Source organism: Vombatus ursinus, unplaced genomic scaffold (assembly GCF_900497805.2).
Source record: "Vombatus ursinus unplaced genomic scaffold, bare-nosed wombat genome assembly UNPS02014799.1, whole genome shotgun sequence".
Lineage (NCBI taxonomy): Eukaryota > Metazoa > Chordata > Mammalia > Diprotodontia > Vombatidae > Vombatus > Vombatus ursinus.
Window position 1 is genome coordinate 52,774,926 of NW_020954577.1, and position 19,607 is coordinate 52,794,532.

General features: G+C 44.3%; 1 protein-coding gene across 1 annotated transcript in view; it reads right to left on the reverse strand.

Moving 5' to 3' along the window:
• Positions 1-1,784: 1,784 nt before the first annotated feature.
• The window catches only part of LOC114050496 (transmembrane glycoprotein NMB-like), a 32,228-nt gene continuing 14,405 nt past the window's right edge, over positions 1,785-19,607 (reverse strand). The window contains 8 exon segments of the mRNA XM_027872246.1: positions 1,785-2,179; positions 3,183-3,276; positions 5,190-5,220; positions 5,222-5,399; positions 8,510-8,612; positions 10,071-10,211; positions 17,480-17,797; positions 18,820-18,978. Coding sequence (XP_027728047.1) covers positions 2,026-2,179; positions 3,183-3,276; positions 5,190-5,220; positions 5,222-5,399; positions 8,510-8,612; positions 10,071-10,211; positions 17,480-17,797; positions 18,820-18,978 — 1,178 coding nt within the window. The 3' untranslated portion in view covers positions 1,785-2,025.

Sequence of the window (19,607 nt, forward strand, 5' to 3'; positions counted from 1 at the left end):
AAATTCATGCTGAGAGATTGCCTGTCGAAGTGAACGGGATGACAGTGCCATCTACCCAATGCAGGCTGAACTACCATTCTTCCAGAGCATAAATAAAAAAAGTACCACAGATTGGGCCAGATCTTCAGTGAGTAAGGCCCCTCAACCTGGTGTCATTTGATAACCTAGTGTGGGACACTTTGCCCAACTGCAGAACCGGCACAGTTCAGCAGCTGTGCCTCTGTATCCCTGAGCTATCGAGAACATTGGCACCCACCCTTTCTCTCCAAGAGGATACAGACAATTTCCATTTTACCAAATTCCTGTTTGTGCTCATCCCCTCACCAAGGAGACAAAAAGCAGGTAACCAATTTAGAGAAAAGAGTTTGTTTATATTACACAAGCCTAGTTTGAGTCATATGATCAGTGGGGTTTTTTGGGGGTTTCTTTTGCTGATTCTCTCTCTCCCTCTTTCTCTCTCTTTCTTCATCACTGCTACTTCTCAATAACTCCTTCCTCCATTTTCCTCACACCACTATAGGACTCTCTTAGACTAAAGAAATATGATTTGGCAAAAGCATTTTGACCATGTTTGACCATCCATTCCTTATTCTGCATCTGTGGGCCACAGTCTCTCCTTCAAAAAGGGGAGACCAATCAAATTTCTACATTCCTTAATGCCCAAGGGGCCCATGGCCATCTGTGGGTAAAGCACACTGTATGCCATCTTGACCCAACATTTCTTTAAAAGAGAAATTAAGTTAAAATGAATGCCCAGGGAAGCCACCAGTGTGGAAAGAAATCGACAACACAGGCAGCTTTTTGATGGTAGTGGAGGCCATGGGAAGAGAAGAGCGAGATAGGGACCCTAATCACAGATCATCAAAGGGACAGAAGGCTCTCCAGAGGCCATCAGACTGTCAGCTCTGCCTGAACAAACATCCCCTTGACCATAGAACTTACAAAGGGTCATCTAGCTCCTGCCTGAAGGCTCCAGTGAGAGGAACCAAAAATTTCTTAAAGCAGACCATTCTGTTTGTGGACAGTGCTAATTACTAGCATGTTTTCCCTCCCATCAAGCCTTAATTTGTCTCTTTGCAAATTTATTCTTGATGTAAACAAAAGCAAAGCAGTGCAAAAAGGCATTTTCCCCCCTGTGAAGTCAAGGACACCAGTCCTGGAATGTTGGCATTGACTGCTTCATTTGTCTGTCATCTACAGCTCTCAAGGTACAGATGAGCTCCCGCTGCATAGGGTCTGTGGGCATTGGCCTAAAAAGAGGCAGGCAGCCAGGGCAAACTCACACCCATTGTCTAGGAGAGCAGGAGGTAGTAGAGAGAACGGCATGAGTATGTTTATTCAGTCCTCTCGGCCTCAGGTGTTCTGACTGCTGGCTGACAAGGCAGCATGCTCCCTTCCTGGCTGCGGCCTCATGAAATACCACTAACCTCATTTAGTCGGAGTTTTCCCGCAAGTATATATGAGGACTCATCCCTTTTCTAGGGGCTTGAATATGTAATTTTTTTAAAAATCAGGGTGAGGGCCCTGCGTGTTGAGAAAATCACCTAGAAGCAGCATTTATCGCGTGGCTTTTTATTTCGTTGGCTTTATTTGGCTTTGGCGGTATTCTAATATAGAAGACCATGAGAATTTGGCAGCTCTCGCTAGCCCTGTCTCTTTTCTTAAAACATTACCTTGTCGTTAAGCTAGGTAAGACTCAAATTAGGAAGGTTGGCTTCCCTGGGGAGGTGTCTACTCTGGGATGGACACTGGGAGCGCTTAGGGAACCATACATCACAATGAAAGAAAAAGTTGTCAAGTGGCTTTATTAGTTATAGAATCTGACCAAGGCTGCCTGCAGTATAATCCCCCTCTTCAATCCTCTAAAATATCTTTTAACCTATATTAAAAAAAATTATACCTACAAGAAGTGTATACCACTTACAATATGCCTTTTCTTATACAGTTATCAGTCATCCACTCAAGGACAGCTGCAATGTAAAGTACTCTACCGAGTGCATTATAGACACAGCTTTGCTGGGAGCGCTAAACAATCCCAGCCTTGGTCGTCAGCAGCAGGTCCTTCTCATTGTTTGCTGGGAAGAACATAGCCTTCTCCTTACGGAAAGAAACATCTAGTCCATTGTTATTTAGCACCTTCCCAGGGCAGCTTTCAATTGGCTTGTATTCTTTGTATCGCCTGCAAGTAATGTTTGCAAAAGTTACTCAGAAAAGACCTTCACTGATGAAATGTTGCTGTCTGAAAAAAAGTCCCTTACATTCTTTTATTAAATACAACAGGCACTAAATAAAAATAAATAAAAGAAGGAAAGAAAAGAGTCAATTCTCTCTAGCCTCGATCTAAGGCCAGCCAGTTGCTAGGGTGTAGAAAGAACATTTTGTTCAGTGGGAGCTTTCCTCTTCACTCTGCCATGTGAGAGAAGTGCTAGCTTAGCACAGCTTTAGATGAATGTAAAAAACCTCTTAAGACATTCAGCATGAAATAAGCAAAGTTTTGTTTTTGAGAGAAGGAAGAAGAGCACAGTGGGCAGAGAACTGGCCTTGAATTCAAATCGGGCCTCTGACATACCTGCTGTGTGACTCTGTACAAGGCACTTACCCCCTCTCTGCCCCCAGACAACTCTCTAAGACTCTAAGTTACACAGGAGTGGCTGATTTGCATCATTGGAGGGACTTTCCACACCAGGACTTCTCTATACAAATGAAATCTTAGGTCCAGATCAAAAAACAAGGTTAGTTGTTATTAAAAACCTGAACCACTGATTTCATTGGGGATTTTTTTTAATAACCCCTGGCAATATTAATGGAGTGTTTAAGCAATTAGACTTCATTAGAATGGGGAGGGGGGAGAGAATTATAGATTGATAGCTGGAAGGGTCTCTGAGGCTTCTCAGTCCAATACCTTCATTTTACAGTGGAGGAAGCTGGGGTCCAGGGGAGAGAAAGACTTCCTCGGGCAGTGTCTGAAGTGGGCTTTGAGCTCAGATCCTCTAACTCCGGAGCCAGAGCTCCTACCACTGCACCAGGGGAAAAATGCTTTGTTCAACACAGAAAGGAAGCCCGGAAGCCAGCTCCCTGCTCTACTATCCGGGCATAGAAGAGAGAGACCATTTGTAGAGAACCAGCAACCTGTTCAAACAACGTCTCAGAAAATACCCAAAGAATTGGAGGCAGAAACTTACTTGTACACAAAGAAGGTTAGAAGAACAGTGAATACAGTCAAGGCACTGATGGAGATCAAGATGCCTGCTCCAACTCTGGCAGGTGACCCTGGAGCTTGGGATGAAAAGAAAGAACTTTGGAATGAGCTCTTCCACGGAAGGCACATGTTATCTCCTGATCCAGCACAGAGCCCGGCACAGGAAAATGTGGGTTGAACAGATGGGTCCTTAGTAGCCCTTCTCTCCACAAAATAGCTCATATGATCTACATTTGTAGTGTATTGCTTGGGAGATGGTAACCTCCTCGAGGCTGGGAACAGTCTCATTTTGGTCTTTGGTGCTTTCATACCCAGCCCAGTGCCTGGTATACAGCAGGCATTTAATAAATGATGTTTGAAATAAAATGAATTCGCATCTTTATAATCATCCTGCCCCAACCTTTCTCTCCTCCAATTTCTTTTAGAAATAACCACTCCCATTTCTCCTGGAATGTATCGACCACAAGGTCTCTTAACAGTGAAATAATGGTTAGTGCTCAAGCAGTTCTTTTCCTTGCTTTAAATTTGCTTTGAACCTTTTTAATAAAAAAGCATATTTTGATATATATATACCATATATTATATACTATATACATATATAGTGTATATATCACACACATATGTATGTATGTATGTATGTATATTGACTGGTGAGAGAAACCTTGAATCAGGAGAAGTCATAAAGGAATAGATGTGACCTAACTCTGCTCAAAGAATGCAGCAGAACCAAGGACATGAGCATTAAAGGAGGCCATCTTTGCTCTCCACTCCCCTGTTCAGCACTTGCCCTTTGAACAGGGGTGATGAAGTAGAATTTTACCATAAAATGAGCTAAAATACAAAGTCAATGGTAGAGGAACGGCAGAGGGGCCCAAACGGACAGTCTCCTAACACAAACGTCCAATTCCCAATCAAGGATCCCTTCTTGTTTGTTCTGTTGGCATTTCATGTTTATATGGAAAGTAAGAGTATACGATAATTTGGTTTTAAAATTGTCTGCTTGGTTTTCCTTGCTGAGTTCCTGAAGAGTAGCCAAGTGAGTTTGGCACTGTGGGTTTGGTTTCTTTATTTGGTAGAATACGGGAAAGTGAAATAGAGGGCATATGGGTGAGTTAATAAGGAAACCAGGAGCCCACTCGGTTTTTTTAGCTGCTCTTCTCCACTCTGAATTTTTGACCATGCTGCTGTCTCCTCTAAGTGGACATACAGCCTGACGCTGGCACCAGGCTACCTAGGTTATTTAGAGGCATGAACCAATGTCATTATTTATAGCACCCAGACCTTTCAAGTTACCTCTGGAAATGTGGCTACATTCAAGGAGAGGCTTAACTGTATAATTATAGCCTATTAGTATTTAGTCTAAGGTCACCATCTGGAGTTTCATCTGACGACTTGGCCCCAGTCACAATTTTCTGGGGTCACTCTTTTAAGCTGGGTTCTAGATAGACATGTTATTTTCTTTTAATTCTAGCCTAGGAATCCTTACTAACCATCATTCAATAAATCTTCCAATGTGTAAGGGGGAGAGGGAAATTGTGGGGGAGATGCTGACTAAACTCTGAAAACAAAGCTCCAAATAGCTCAAGGAAATGTGGGTGTACATTTCTTTTAGAAAAAAATAACTTTCATTGACACTCTTTAAAAAACACTACTCTCACTTCCCAATAGTACTCCCGCTCCACCCCAAACTCTCCCCATACAGTTTCATTCTACGATATCTCTCCACATGTATCATGTTGTCTAGAGGGAGCGTGTTCAAGTCCTCTCTCTGTCACCTCTCAGCTGTGTGACCCTGGGCAAGTCACTTAATCTCTCAGTGCCCTCAGACAACTTTAAGTGACTGATTAATTACTGATCTGCATCAGCAGAGAAAGTTTCTACGTGGGGAGTTCCTCCCACTGATAAAATCCCAAGTCCAGGATTTTAACCCCAACCCCAACTGTTGTGATACAACCAACAATGAACATTTGTCTGAGAAGTTACTACTTACCTTTTCCGTCGATAGAGACCAGTGTACTTGTAAAGGGCCAGGCTGGCCTCATTACCCAAAGTGAGGTTCACACAATACATCCCAGCCTCACTGAAGGCTCTCCTTATGGTCAACAAGCACTGGTCATTGACTTCCACAGGGTCACAGACTGTGTTCTGGGGCCACAGGCATGTAGGGTCAGAAATAACTGTACAGACATCAGTAGGAGTGCTGAAAATGGCAAGAAGGTTGGTGGGGAAAAGACAGAGGAGGGGTAGGGAGGATGGGAAAGAGGGAGAGAGAGATACTTTGTTAATGGTGGGTGGCCCGTATAGGCGATGAGCTGCATTACTGTAGGGAATACTTATATTGATGAGCTCACACATTTGAACATTGGAGTATGGAGCACCTCTAAAGTACAATGAGCGGATGAGCAAAGGGGAGAAACTGACTTTGCATCAAGGATCCATCCATTCCTCTTCCTGAGTCCATAGAAAGCACTTTGGAATAACTTAACGAATCTTCTCACCCAACCCTGTGAATGCTGGACTCACTCCTTCCTCCAGGAGGGAGGATGTAGTGCTGACGGCAATACCACTCGATTTCATTGAGTTATCCCACAAGAATCTCTTAACGTGTACAAGGACAAAGAATCCCTGCACGTGAAGGAGTTAGCTACTGTCTTCACCACCTCTCCAAGATTGTAGAGAGAGTAATAGTCAGAGCTGTATGAGGCCCAGATCCCCACACCTTGGACAGGTAAGAACACATCTCAAATGAATAGATCAAAAGGAGAACTAGGTATGACCAATGCCCACACACCACTTAATCAATCAAAAGGCATTTCAACTCGATGCAGCAGGTATGTTCAGACTGCTTGATGGGCTTGGTCATGCTTTTAGAGTTTAGTCATAGAGGTCTCCTATAAAATAGCAGACCAGGGGCAGCTAGGTGGCGCAGTGGATGGAGCACAGGCCCTGGAGTCAGGAGGACCTGAGTTCAAATCCGGCCTCAGACACATAACATTCACTAGCTGTGTGACTCTGGGCAAGTCACTTAACCCCAATTGCCTCACCAAAAATAAATAAGTAAGTAAATAAAACAATAAAATAAATAAATAAAATAGCAGACCAGTTCAGAAACCAAGAGGTTCAAAAGCATCTGATGGGAGAGAGGAAAGAGCCATTCCTAAGAAGGAATCACTTGGGAGTTGGGGGTGGGGGTGAGGAGAGAATCTTGGTCTCAGTATCTGTTCCTTCCTCTATCCCCTTGACCAGAGAAGGACCCAGGAAACTTTAGAGGAAGAGGACTTGGCCGTTTCCTGGGCATTCCATCCATATTAACAGCTGTGGGAGGCAGTGTCTATACTGGCAGAGAAGGATGGATTGGCTAGGAAGAGGAAAGGCAGAGTCAAGGTTCTACAAGTAGCCCAGCTACACCACTCACAGGACAACATGCTTCCAGAAGCTATGAATTGCCCCTTGTTCTATTCACTCTCTAAGCTTGACCTCACATTCCTTAGGACACTATATTTACTTGGTGGGAGGGTATATCATAGGCTTTTTTCTTGCTACATCACCTTAGTAAATACTCCTTTCTAAAAGCTAATTACATCAGGCTCACTTATTGAATGCTGTTGTTCAGTCATTTCAGTTATGTCTGACTCTTCATGACCCTGTTTGGAGTTTTCTTGTCAAAGACACTGGAATAGTTTGCCATTTCCTTCTCTGGCTCATTTTACAAGATGAGGAAACTGAGGCAAACAGGCTTACGTGACTTGCCCCTAATTGATGTCAACTGCTAATCATGGAGGGAGGCATGCTGGTGGGGACTCATAAGCTCTAGTTTTAGAAAGACAAGCCCAGCCCCTCAGGGTCAACCCTAGAACTCTGAGGGATACATCTGGCAGCTGTCCTCTGATCTGCCAAAGGAGTTGAGGGCTGGGAGTAGTTCTAGAGCTTTGGTTACAGTCACTGTGAAAGTCGGAGGCACCCTCTCCCAGCAGCTGCCTGCTAGACAATTCTTTTTTTTCTTCTGGGGAGGCAATTGGGGTTAAGTGCTTGCCCAGAGTCACACAGCCAGTGAGTGTTATGCGTCTGAGGCCGGATTTGAACTCAGATCCTCCTGACTCCAGGGCCGGTGCTCTATCCACTGCGCCACCTAGCGGCCCCTAGACAATTCTTCAGCTGCATCCAAAGCCATACCTTCAAGACAAGCATGATTTTCTTGGCTGATGACTAAGCCCCAGAACTGGACCCTGGTGAGGAGTCCAGTATCTAACAAACAACCAACCATCAGCAGCATGTTTATCTTAGCAACGTTCCTGCTGCCTAATCCTAGCCCCTGGCTCCTTAGCCCCCTAAAGCAACGTAGTTCTCTTTCTCAGCCCATTCCTAAAAGGCTTCAGTTGAGGAAGCATGTATTAAACACCTGCTGTGTGCCAGGCACCGTGCCATCAGGCTTGCCCTTCAGGTGCTTACATTCTGCTGGAGGTAAGGGGATGCGATACGCGTGCAAAGAAGCAAAAACAAAGTATACATAAAATACGATGAAGTTCTCACATGGGGAAAGGGGATCATTTATTAAATGCCTGCTACTGCCAGGCACTGTGTTAAATGCTTTGTTTTTAAATAATTTTTTACAAATATCATCTTATTTGATCCTTTCAACAACCCTGAGAGGTAGGTGCTCATATTATCCCTATTTTCAGTGGTGGAAACTGAGGCAAACAGATTAAGTGACTTGCCCAGGGTCCACAGCTAGTAAGTGTCAGATCTGAAGGCCTTGTTCCAGGCCCAGCACTCTATAATGTACCACTTCTTGCCCCTAATGCAGAGCCCGTGCAGCGGCCTGCCATCCCCTCCCCTATCTACAGTTACACCCAGCAGAGTGTGAGGTCATTGGAAAAGTGGCTTTTTGACACCTTTTGTATCTCTTGGCAGTATATGTCAATAAGCTGAAATCATTCTGAAAGTTTTAGTAACTTAATCAAACATTGCATTTATTGGGCCTTTTTCAAGGTCAGCAAACCCGTTAGTCCTCTAACTCCTTGGACACTCTGTAAATTCCAACATTGTTCTTTCTCCAGAGCTGTAACTAGGGCACGACAACTGTTGGTGCTGTTGTCCGGGACAGTGCTTTGTGCCATACCCGGCTCGCTACCCCATTCAACTCTTTTGGCCCTGTGTGAAAGAGTCCTAGTGACAGCTCTATCTGGGTCTGCAGTGAATAAGGCAATTCTCTTCTGGTTTAGGGGATGGAAGGCGTGTTGCAAATCGCCTTCTGCCCAGGCCTGGGGGCCTGCTAGTGTCTGATGGGGCTAATTCCGATATTGTACTTACTTCCCTTGGCAGGTGACGACAAAGTCGATTGTGGAGTCTTCGGTCTGTGACACCGACTTCTGAAGATTTGTCATCTGGATGATATTAACTTCAAGGATTCCCTCTTACGAAACAAGGCCCGAGCACGCCCGCCAAGGGAAAGAGAGGAACGGAGCCCAGTGAATCAGAAGGGCAGAACATAAGAACAAAGACTGCCTTCTCCTGCCTTCATTCTCTCCAGCGTTAAGAAATCAACAAACCAAAATCAAAAGTCCTGGATTCTGCCCAGTGGCTCTGTATCCATGGAGCTGCTGACTTCCCTTCTAGCTTGTTTTCGTTTCCTTTCTTACATAAAGTGTGAACTTGTGAAAACTAGCAAGTGAAACAATGGTGGACTGAGTCAAAGCAGTCAGTCCCTTCTGGGCAGGAGGGTCAGAGAAAGCTAATGTGACCCATTGCCACCAGCTTCAGGGAGCCCCATGGGGCCAGCCAGGAGCTGCTGAGAGTCAAGCCTGGGGCAGTCACACTAAATAGCCAATCTTTTAACATAGCCCCCCACCCAAGTCAGCACTCAGGGTTCAGTAGGTAGTGTCCTCCTATGGTTAGAGCCAGTCCATGGAGTATGAAGATACCTGTATGGTATGAGGGATGCCAGGGGCAGCCAGGAAGCTTCGTCCTCTGTCTCTACACCCCCCATCCCCAAACACATCTCCTGGCACCTGTCAAGCTGCTTGAAATGCCAACATGGGAGATTCATTTCTTTGTGGTCTAGAGGTTTTTTGATTTTTCAAGAGTACCCGACTGAAATATATATATACCACTGGGGGTTAATATAGGACCCCTTGGGAGGTGGGGGGAGCAGGAATATACAGAAGAGAAGAGAGAGCATTGGGTTAGGTAGAAGGAAGCCAAAGCAGCCAAACTGGAAGTGTTTCCCAATTTTGCTGAGGTGAATGGCCTGGTATTGTGTGGCCTGAAGAGTTGCTAGCTTTAGCTAACCATCTTGGAAATACTGCAAGATTGAAGCCAATACTTAGAGATGTCTGTTCAACTCGTTTCAATACAGAGGAAATGGGGCTTGGCATGGTGGTGAGTCAAGGACCTGCTACCTGGGAGGCTGAGGGTGGTGAATCCCCTTGAGCTCAGGAGATCTGAGCTTCAATAGGGCTAACGCCAATCTAGTGTCCAAATTACGTCTGGCACCAAGGTGGTGAGCCCCGGGAGTAGGGGGGCCACTAGGTTGCCTAAGAAGGGACAACTTCCCCAGGTCAGAAATGGAGCAGGTCAAACTTCTGTGTCGAGTGGTAGAGGGAAGTGGAATCGGACCCATGAGTGGCCCCCACACTTCTAGCCTGGGTGAGATAGGGAGACCCAGGTTCAAAATAAATTTTTGGAAAATCATGTAAGGAGAGACAGGTTTATCTTCTCTTTCCGACTAGAGTTTGGGTCCTCTGAGGGCAGCAATCACACCTGGGACTTCTGGATCTCCATGAGCCCCTAGAATGATGCTGAGAATGGGGTAGATCAGTTAATAAATGCCCACTGCTTGAGTTGGATGTCCCAACTGGCTCCAGTTGCTTACCTACAATTGTGAGAGATGCCACAAAATGGCCATATCTGGTGACCTGGCAGCTTTCATCAGGAGCCTCTCTCCTTCTCCGATCTTGTAGGCTGGCATCAGTAGGCAATGGGGTGGCGCCATCAGAGGAGTTTACAGTGCTTACTGAGAATTGAAAAAGAGAGATCCATAGTATAACAACAGGAACTTTTAAAACATTTTAAAGTCATGTTTCAGCAAAGCATTGAAAACAAGATGGAACTGCAAATGCTTTAGGAGTTTGGATTGAATTGAATGGGAAGAGCAGACAATCTGTGTGTGGTGATGCCAAGAGATCCCACCATGGGTTTCCAATGGTGAAGGCAGACAACCCCAGATTTTGTTCCATCAATCCACCACCAAGCATTTATTAAGTTCCTGCTAAGTGTCTGGCACGGTGCTGGGCACTGGGGATACAAGAGCAAAAAAAGGGAGACATCTCAAAGAAACAAGGTGAGGGAATGGTGGGAACAGTAGAATCCAGGCTGAAAGCCAGTCTCCTGATCCAGGTCACAAATCCCTACAGCCACATTCCTGCTAATTGATGCATTGGGTGTATAATACAAGTTTCTTTTGAGCTCCCGGCTTTATTGATGTAATCAAGGAAAAACTCAAGTATTAAAGTATCAAGACACACCAATCCCAATACCTGATTGGGTTCCTGAGGACGTGGTGTATAATGGAAGAGCTTAGATTCCGAAACTCGTAGGGTAACTTCAAAAAGCCCTTTATCCCCCCTTCGTGAATTCAGAATCATTTCTAGGAAATTCACTTTTGGTTGGCGTTAAAAAGAAGTAGTGTCTTATTTGTCATAGACGAAGCCCTCATTAAGTCAAGGTCATTTAACAAAGTGGGAGAGACTGCAGAGATATTCAACCTTCTTTTTTCCTTCAGTTTCCAGTGGTGTTCCATGCCTAACCTACACTCCTTCCTCACCTCTGCCTCTGAGCATCCTAAGCTCCTTTTAAGGCTCAACCCTGGTGTTGCCTCCCAGAGGAGCCTCTCCTGATCTCTCCTCCCTCACCCTCCTCACCCACCTAGTGCCTGCCCCAGCTCTGAAACTACTTTGTAATTACTTATCTGTATCCAAGATGTTTCCCTGTGGCAGAATGTAACTTCCTGAGGATAGGAACTGTTTTTCATTTTTGTCTTTGTCTCCCCAGTGCCTAGCATAGTGTCTGGTGTGTGGTAGGCCCTTAATAATCACTTATTGGATTGATTTGAATTTAAAAGGCATACGATAGCAAGCACATATACAGCAACTTTAAGGTTTGCAAGGGCAGCGAGGTGGCGCCATAGTGGATAGAGCAGAGGGCTTGGAATCAGGAAGACTCATCTTCATGAGTTCAAATCTGGCCTCAGACACTTACTAGCTGTGTGACCCTGGGCAAATCACTTCACCCTGCTTGCCTCGGTTTCCTCATCTTATAAAATGAGCTGGAGAAGGAAGTGGCAGACCATTCCAGTGTCTGGAGAGAAAACCCCAAATGGGGTCATGATTGAAACAGCAACAACAAAAGGTTTGCAAAGCACTTTCCAATTATCGTCTCAGTTTGATCCTTACAACAACCCTGACTATAGGTGCTATTATCCCCATTTTATGGATGGGGCCATTGAGGCTGAGAATAGTTAAATGACTTGCCTATGGGCATACAGGTAATAAGTGTTTGAGGCTGGATTTGAACTGAGGTCTTCCTGACTCCAAGTTCGGCACTCTATCCATTGCATCGGGCTGAGAAGGAGATGGGCAGTCCTACATTATAAAGACCAAAGTCACAAAAGCTACCATAAATACCCATTAAAAAAAAAAAAGCAAAACAAAACCAAAAACTTTCCCTGGAAACTTCTATCATGGCACAGAGATGTGATTCCTGGAACTTTATCTGCCCCAGAGGACTATAAACATATTAGCAGGAGGAATTGCAGTAGTCATGCTACCAATGTGTAGGGAGTTTAGGTTTGACCCTCTGGAAAATCATCATAGCCCACTGAGTCTGCAAGGTGGCCACTGCTATGGCCAAAGGGCCAGCTTGGGGCAAGTCCTGCCCCTGACATGCACATAATGGCTATAGGATCAGGGGCAAGTCACTCAGTACCCCAGCCAGTAATAGTAACAACCACAAGGACACAAGAATGGTAATCCCATGAAACAGCCTTAAAGGTTACAGAAAGCATTCAGCTCTCAAAGACTGTAAGTTAAAGATGAGCTGTTCCCTTGGGACTTCCATACCAGGCATTCCCTATCCTGATAAAAGATCAGATCTGTATCAAAATCTGGGTTGGGTCAGTAAAGGGACTGTCGTGTTCATAAATAAAGCCCTAAAACAGTCTGGTGTTGGATTCATTTACAGAGATCACAGATGTTTACTAACTTTTCATAGTGAAATTTTAAGGCTCCTTTTGAAATGCTAGAAAGAGAGAGTAAAAGCTCCAGAGAGGAAACTAATGCCAACTTTTTTTTTTTTTGATGAATTAAATGTATCACAATAGCCAAAGTCATATGGAAATTTTAATTACATAAATTATGTAAATCTACACTCACTACAGCGGCGCATTAATCTTTCTAAAGCACAACTCTGATCCTGTCCTTGCTTTGCTCAATAACAGTCAATGGCTCCCCATTGCCTCCTGAATCAAGTCCAAACTCCATTTCCCTGTATTTGGGCCCTTCAGGATTTTGGCTCCAGTTTATTTTTCTTGCCTTATCTCCTAGTATTCACTCACCCCAGGCTCTAGTCAAAGTGGACTACAGACATATCCTGAATTATTTTGCCTAAACCAATATCAGTTCACAATAGTGTTGTTGACATACGATATCCAAGGCCTATTATATCTCATTTGGAATCCCATTCTAATGCCAACTGGGGGAGAAGAGTGGAAAAGAAGGCAGGAAGAGGTTCCCTTGAGCTACAAACTTTCCTCTTCTCTCTTCTTTCCTATTATGCTTAAGGAACAAATTGCCCCACCCCTTGTGACCAGAGTCAGAGCTAGGGTGGGGTAAAGGGCATTGTCATCTGAACTCAGCTCTGCCACTCTTGGTTCTGTTCTCTTTCTCCTGATCTCTGAGCAGAAGTTACCCTTCTCTCCTCTAGACATATTGCTTTGAACCTCTTATGAAGCTAAGGGATGCAGCATGGTTCAAGGGTAGGGTCATTGACCCTGGGTCAGAGAGGTCAGTGCTCTGTCCTGCCTCCAATGCTTCCTGGGTTTCTGTTTCTTGCACTGTAAAATGAGAGAGTTTGACACAATCTCTGAGGTCCCTTTGAACACTAAATCTGTCATCCTGTGAAAGAATCCAAGATATCACTAAGGTTTCAAAGGTTGAGGTTGGGTGAGCAGAGGAACAGGTGGAGAAGGAAAGATATTAAATTTTGGTTTGGGCATGTTCAATTTGAGGTCCTTCTGAGAAATCCTGGCAGAAAATTCCTGCTGACTTTGAGGTGAAGGTGTAGAGCTCAGAAGAAAGGTCAAAGTTAGAGGGAGATTTGAGAATCATTTCCATAGCCATAGTGGTTGATGGCTGGGCAGGGAATGAGATTACCCAGAGAGAATTTAGTAAGCATAGAGGGCCAATTCCCCTTAGGGAATAGTCACCTTCAGGGGTTGAGGAGGAGATAAGGAGCAAAGGACTGCTAGGAGAAGAATCAGGAATAAGAACTATCTCTGAAGTCAAAGAAGAAATCATAACTGGCTGGAGAGGAAAGAGATGGTGCCAGCTTTATATACTGCAGAGGGGTCAAGGAAGGAGACTGAAAAAACCCATCGGAATTGCCAATTAAGAAGTTATTGCTATCTTAGAGAGGGGGAGTTCTATAGACTATTGGAACAGAATCCAAATTGCAAGGTGAGGAAAGAGTATGAGTCACAGTGAAAAAAAAATTCATGGGGGAGGTGGAGACAATTTTTAAAAGAAGTTTAGCGGAGTGTGTGTGGGGGAATATTAGGATGGTTACTCGATGGGATAGAAGACGTTTTTAGTATTGGGGAGACAAGAGCACATTTGTAGGCACATGGGAAGAAGCTAGTGGAGAAGGCCAGATTGAAGATAGAAAGATGGAAGACAGATTGAATGCCTGGCACATAGTATACACTTAAATGCTTGTTGATTGATGGACTGAAGGAGCCCAAGACCAGTGATGGCTTCCAAGGATGGATGGCAAAGCATTCTTTCTGTCTTTCAGCCGAGAGGTGGTACACTAAAGACGTGGATGAGGTGGGCAGTGTCAGGCATGGCCAATGTGTTGCTTTGTTTTTTCTCAACTGTCCTTACTTGTGAAAAGATAGGTAGGGTTCAACTGGTGGGGGAGGGGGAAGAAGAGTTGTTGGGAAGTAAGTGATACTAAAAAAGAGAGACAAATGTATCAATAAAGCATTTAAAAAGAAAAAAGCAAGGGACGATGCTGAGAAATTTCGGGAAATGGGGAGCCGGGGCAGGTCTGGCTGGGTCATGGTGCTTAGCACGGAGCCTCATGCATCAGAGATGTCTAATGACTATCCACTGAATAAACACACATTGAAAGCATGTCATTTAAAATAGAAATATTTTACTGCAGTAAATAAGCACCATCTATTTGGAATCTCAAAGTAACATTTCTTTAAAAACCATGTAACAAAAGCTATGAGGTTCCACCTTTAGGAATGATTCCATCATTTCAATTCCAGTAGAAAGCTCATAAATTTTAGCAGGCAGTTCCCCTCACAGGTATTATCCTAGCCATCAGGCCAGGATTAAGGCTCTTAGAACAGAGTAGCTGAGAATTTCAGAGATCAAAAGCTGCTTTCTTCTTCTCTTTTCCTTGCCCTCCCACGAAGCCCTTGAAGACTCCCCAAGTTTATACCCTTGATTGAAATATGCCCTTTAAGCAGAGAATGTCGTGAGAGCAGAAATGCAGCATGCCCACGTTCATCATAACATGAGGAAAATGGTTTTCTTGCCATTAGAAAATGAGACATCAATCAAACCAAGTCTCATGAAGGCCACTTTTCTAGACATGCTCATGTCAGTCAAAAAGGTGAGCGTGACAGCTCCCATAGGACGCCATCATCCTATGCCTCTGAATCCCAACTGTCTCAGCAGTTGCTTCTTTAATGGGGTTACTCCTGAGTTTTGTTTTCCAGACTCAACTTTCTTATATTGATAAAGAAGAGAAAGAGCTCAAAGTTTTCTGCACTGCCCCTTTCAACAACCAGTGCACACAGTGCAATCAGAGGGGCTGGATTCAAATCCTGCTTCTATCACTTACCGTATGTGTAATGTTGGATGAGTCACTTGACTGCTCTGAGACTCAGTTTCCCCAACTTTAAAATGAGAGGGTTTGACTAGGTGATCTCTACTGTTTCTTCCAGCTCTCGACCTATGATTATGAGCCCAAGTCTGTGTTTACTGGACTATACACCTTCAATAATTTCTCTCTTCAGTAATGGACTGACCTTGCCCATAATCAGACTCGAAGAATGGCCATCATATGATGAATCTGTTATTATTTAAATGCAGAGGACCAGAATCGTCCCAATGGAATTCTCAACCCAGAATGCATGTGGAGTTTTAGCAAGGAGTAAGGCCAAGCTAGACTAATGGGGAGGAGAGAAAGGCCTTTCCTAGGCAAAATCTGAATTACAGATTTTCTTAAAAATGTCATTTTGATATCCATATACCTGAAATGCAGAGGCAGCAGGGGTAATGGCTTTCCAGACAGGAAGCCTGGGTTCCAATGTGGCTTCTGACACCTACTAGCAAGTCAGTGTTCCAGGCAACTTTCTAAAATGATCAGTTGGAGGTAATGAGAGTTCCCCCAGCTGACGACATCATAGGGCTGGACCACATTCAAAAACACTTTCAGATCTCTCCTAAAGCACAAGTAGTCCACCTTGGCCCAGCTCTCCTTGCTGACTGCCTGGCTGCCTCATCTCCTAAAAGGTCTTCCCTCCTCCCAGACTCCTCCTGCCTCTCATCCACACACCACATCTCTGTGGATTCATTTTCCTTTTATGATCATTGCACCTCTTTCTTCAAAACCCTTCGATGGCTGCTCATTAGCTACTGGATCAAGTCCGGGTGCCTTGGCCCCTCTTTCCAGGCCTTCCCTGACCTGGCCCTGTCCCTTCTCACTAGCCTCACCTCACCTACCAGGCAATTGGTTACTCGCTCTCTTTGATGCGTGGGTTGAGCATTCTTACCTATCAGACCTTTGTTTATGATCTTCCATATTCTTGGAATGTCCTTCCTTCACCAGTCCCTCCCCTCAGCCATATCTCCACCTGCTGACATCCCACCCAGATTACAGATGTCACCTCTTTGAAACCATCCACTACTTGCCCTCAGTCAGGGGTGCTCTTTGCCCTCTCAGAACTCAGACAACAGCATCCAGGAGCTCTCTTGTGGCTCTGTCTTGTGTTTTGTGGCACAGCCATTTGTGTAGGGGGTGCCTAGGTATTGATAATAATAAACAATAAGTTCGGTAAGGTGGGGTATGTTTGTTGTCTTGGTTTGAGTTTTGTAGGGGCTTGTGTGGTTACCAGGAGCAAAGACTAGAGTTCTCCTAACTTAGGAGAATGAGGAGAGAAGTAGAAATGGCACTTAGCACGGTGCTTGGCACATCGTAGGCACTTAATAAATGTTTATTGATGTTGGTTGATTGATTGATTGATATAGGAAGGGCTAGGAGAGCAGCTATGTGGCACCTCAGTGGATAGAGTGCTCCTCTTGGAGTCAGGAAGCTCTGAGTTTAAATCCTGCAGCAGATACTTACTAGCTGAGTGACCCTGGGTAAGTTCCTTAACCTCTCTTAGCCTCAGTTTCCTCACCTGTAAAATGAGGGGGGTGGATGATTTCCTCCAAGGTTCCTTCCAGCTCTAAATCTATGGTGACTAAAGCTAATGAGTCAGAGAGCTTTGTTGAATCATTAGAATTTTTGTCCCAAGTGGAATGTGATAAACCTAACACAGACCTCCCTACCCAGCGAAGCTTCACCAGGGAGAAAACAGGAAGAGAGTCCCTCTAACCGGAGCTCTCCAAGCAAAGGCTATACAAACATTTGCCAATGCTTTATAGAGATTTGTTCTGGGGGGATGCGATGGCTGCAGCCTTTCTAATGCCAAGACCCTGTGATCATCAGGAGCCCTACAGCTCAGCCTACCAAGCTTCTTTGAACCTTTACCCTTTTCCCCATGTAACAAGCAGCATGAATGATCCCTTTCATTCTTCCTAACCCTGCAGTGGTGATTAATGATTTTTTTTTTAAAATAGGTGCTGTTACAGGATAATTGCATTATCTCTAGCCACTGCTTTAAATCAGCAATCTAAAAATATCACTGGAATCAAAATGTCTTTCTCCACTGTGGGAGAAGACATCCACAATGGTGCATTATGAAATGCTTACCTGCTTTGTGCTTACCTATAAAGTGAGGAGAGGTAGGCTCTGGGGGAGCGGGTGAAGGCCTAGGACACGGTCCAGGGGCAGCAGCTTGGACAGTCAGGTTAAGAATGAAGCTTCCATTGAGTGTGTAAGTATGATTGAAAACAGGACTGTCGGAAAGGAAAAGGCCGCTGTTGTCTCCAAACTCCCACTTGTAGCGGATTGTGGAGGTGTTCAGGAAGTGGCTGGGGTCATGGAGGTGGACGTCAAACACAACAGGAAGGTCCTTGATGAAGACGTCATCAGAAGAATTGCGATCGTTCTTCTGGGACATATTCACAAATACAGGGATTTCATCTGTAAGACCCGCCCCCCAATACACAAAAGTAAGCGAATAAAAACATGTTGATTTGGCTTAAAGTAATAGTCTTTAAGCTCTAAGGCAATAAAAATTAATGTATGAAACATAAAAAGTATACTGGATTTCCTATTTGCTAGAGTTTCCCTAGAAACTAAAATGCCTCCCGTGTTTTCCTTCTTTGGGGAGCTCGGTGGTGCAGTGGACAGAGCATCAGCCCCAAAGTTCAGAAAGACTCATTTTCCCGTGTTCAAATCTAGCCTCAGACACTTACTAGCTATGTGACCCTGGACAAGTCACTTCACCCTGTTTGCCTCAGTTTCCTCATTCGTAAAATGAGCTAGACAAGAAAAGGGCAAACCACTCCAGTAGCTCTGCCAAGCTAAATGGAGTCATGAAGAGTCAGACATGACAGAAAAATGACCGAACAATAATCTTCCTTCTCAGTCTGGAATCACACCATTGACCCATGTCTCACATGACCTCCTTCCATCCCTGCCACTTATGGGTCCCTGTTGAAATCCTTCCTAGGCTTCAAGGCACAGATAAAATGCCATCTCATTCCTGGGAGCCTTCCCTGATTGCCCAAGTCAGAAACAATCTTTTCCTCTGACACCAAACAGGAATTTGGTTCTCTTTAGCCTATTCTGTTTCATTCCATTCTACTAAATTCTATACTACAGTCCTCTTGTATTGAACACTTACTTGTATGTGACATATGGCCCCTATGTAGTTGTAAATTCTATAAGGGGCAAGTTAGCTCTTGATCTCTCTCCTCAGCCTGGCCACTGATGCTAGGCACCTAGGATACATCGTTGTTGAATGGAACAATGAATGAAATCACATATGGCACTCTTAAAACCTGGGGAAAACACTCTGCAATTAGGGTTAAAATGGAGAAAACACCTCTAAATCACCCAACGGTGCCATAACCTACCCCCAAATCCACATTGCTCAGACTATTTGGTTTCTTATTTGTAAGCTCCAAATTTCTTAGCGTATTCACAGGTAAGTCACTTACCTGTGACCATATAGACATCCCTGGTAGATGCAACTGGGACATAGGTTCTGTGTCCTCTTCTGTACACAGTCACTTCCATAAGTTGGGGACCAAGAGTCATGCTGGCTGTGTTTATAGAAACTATAGCTGAAGATCGTCCCAGTTTTGGGAAATACTGGCCTGTGAGAAAAGGCAAATTGTAGTTACCAATTATAGGAGGTCTGGTTCTGAAAGAATGGCTAAAGGGGTTAGAAGGCACCTCAAACATATAGTCCAACCCAGACCCCCCAAAAGAATCCCACAATAGCAAACGCAACAGGTCGTTAGTTAGACTGTGCTTGAAGACTTCCAAGGCGGGGGAGTTCACTGCTTACAATGGCAGCCTACTCCGCTTTGGGGTAATTCTAACTGTTATGGAGTTAGTTAAACCTGTCGTTACTTCTTCACCACTTTACTCACAGCTTCTGGTTCTGTTCCTTGCTACTGATAGATTCTTAGAAACAAGAATGCAACTCCAGGCTTTCCATTTCAGATAGGACGCCACTTAAATCCATACGTATACAATTCAGCAAAAACAATTTCCTTCCAGACTGCTACCCAAACAAACAGTGACACAGTTTTATCAGACTCCAGACTTGAATAAAAGTCATCTCATTGGCCCAAAAAGGAGAATTTATTTAAAAATTAATTTATTTAAAAATTAAAAATTTAAATTAAAAAATTTTAAATTAAAAATTAAGGCCTAAATGAGAAATGCAATGGACCTAGAGCACAGGGTCACCACTTGGGTGGTAACAGTGGAAGAGAGG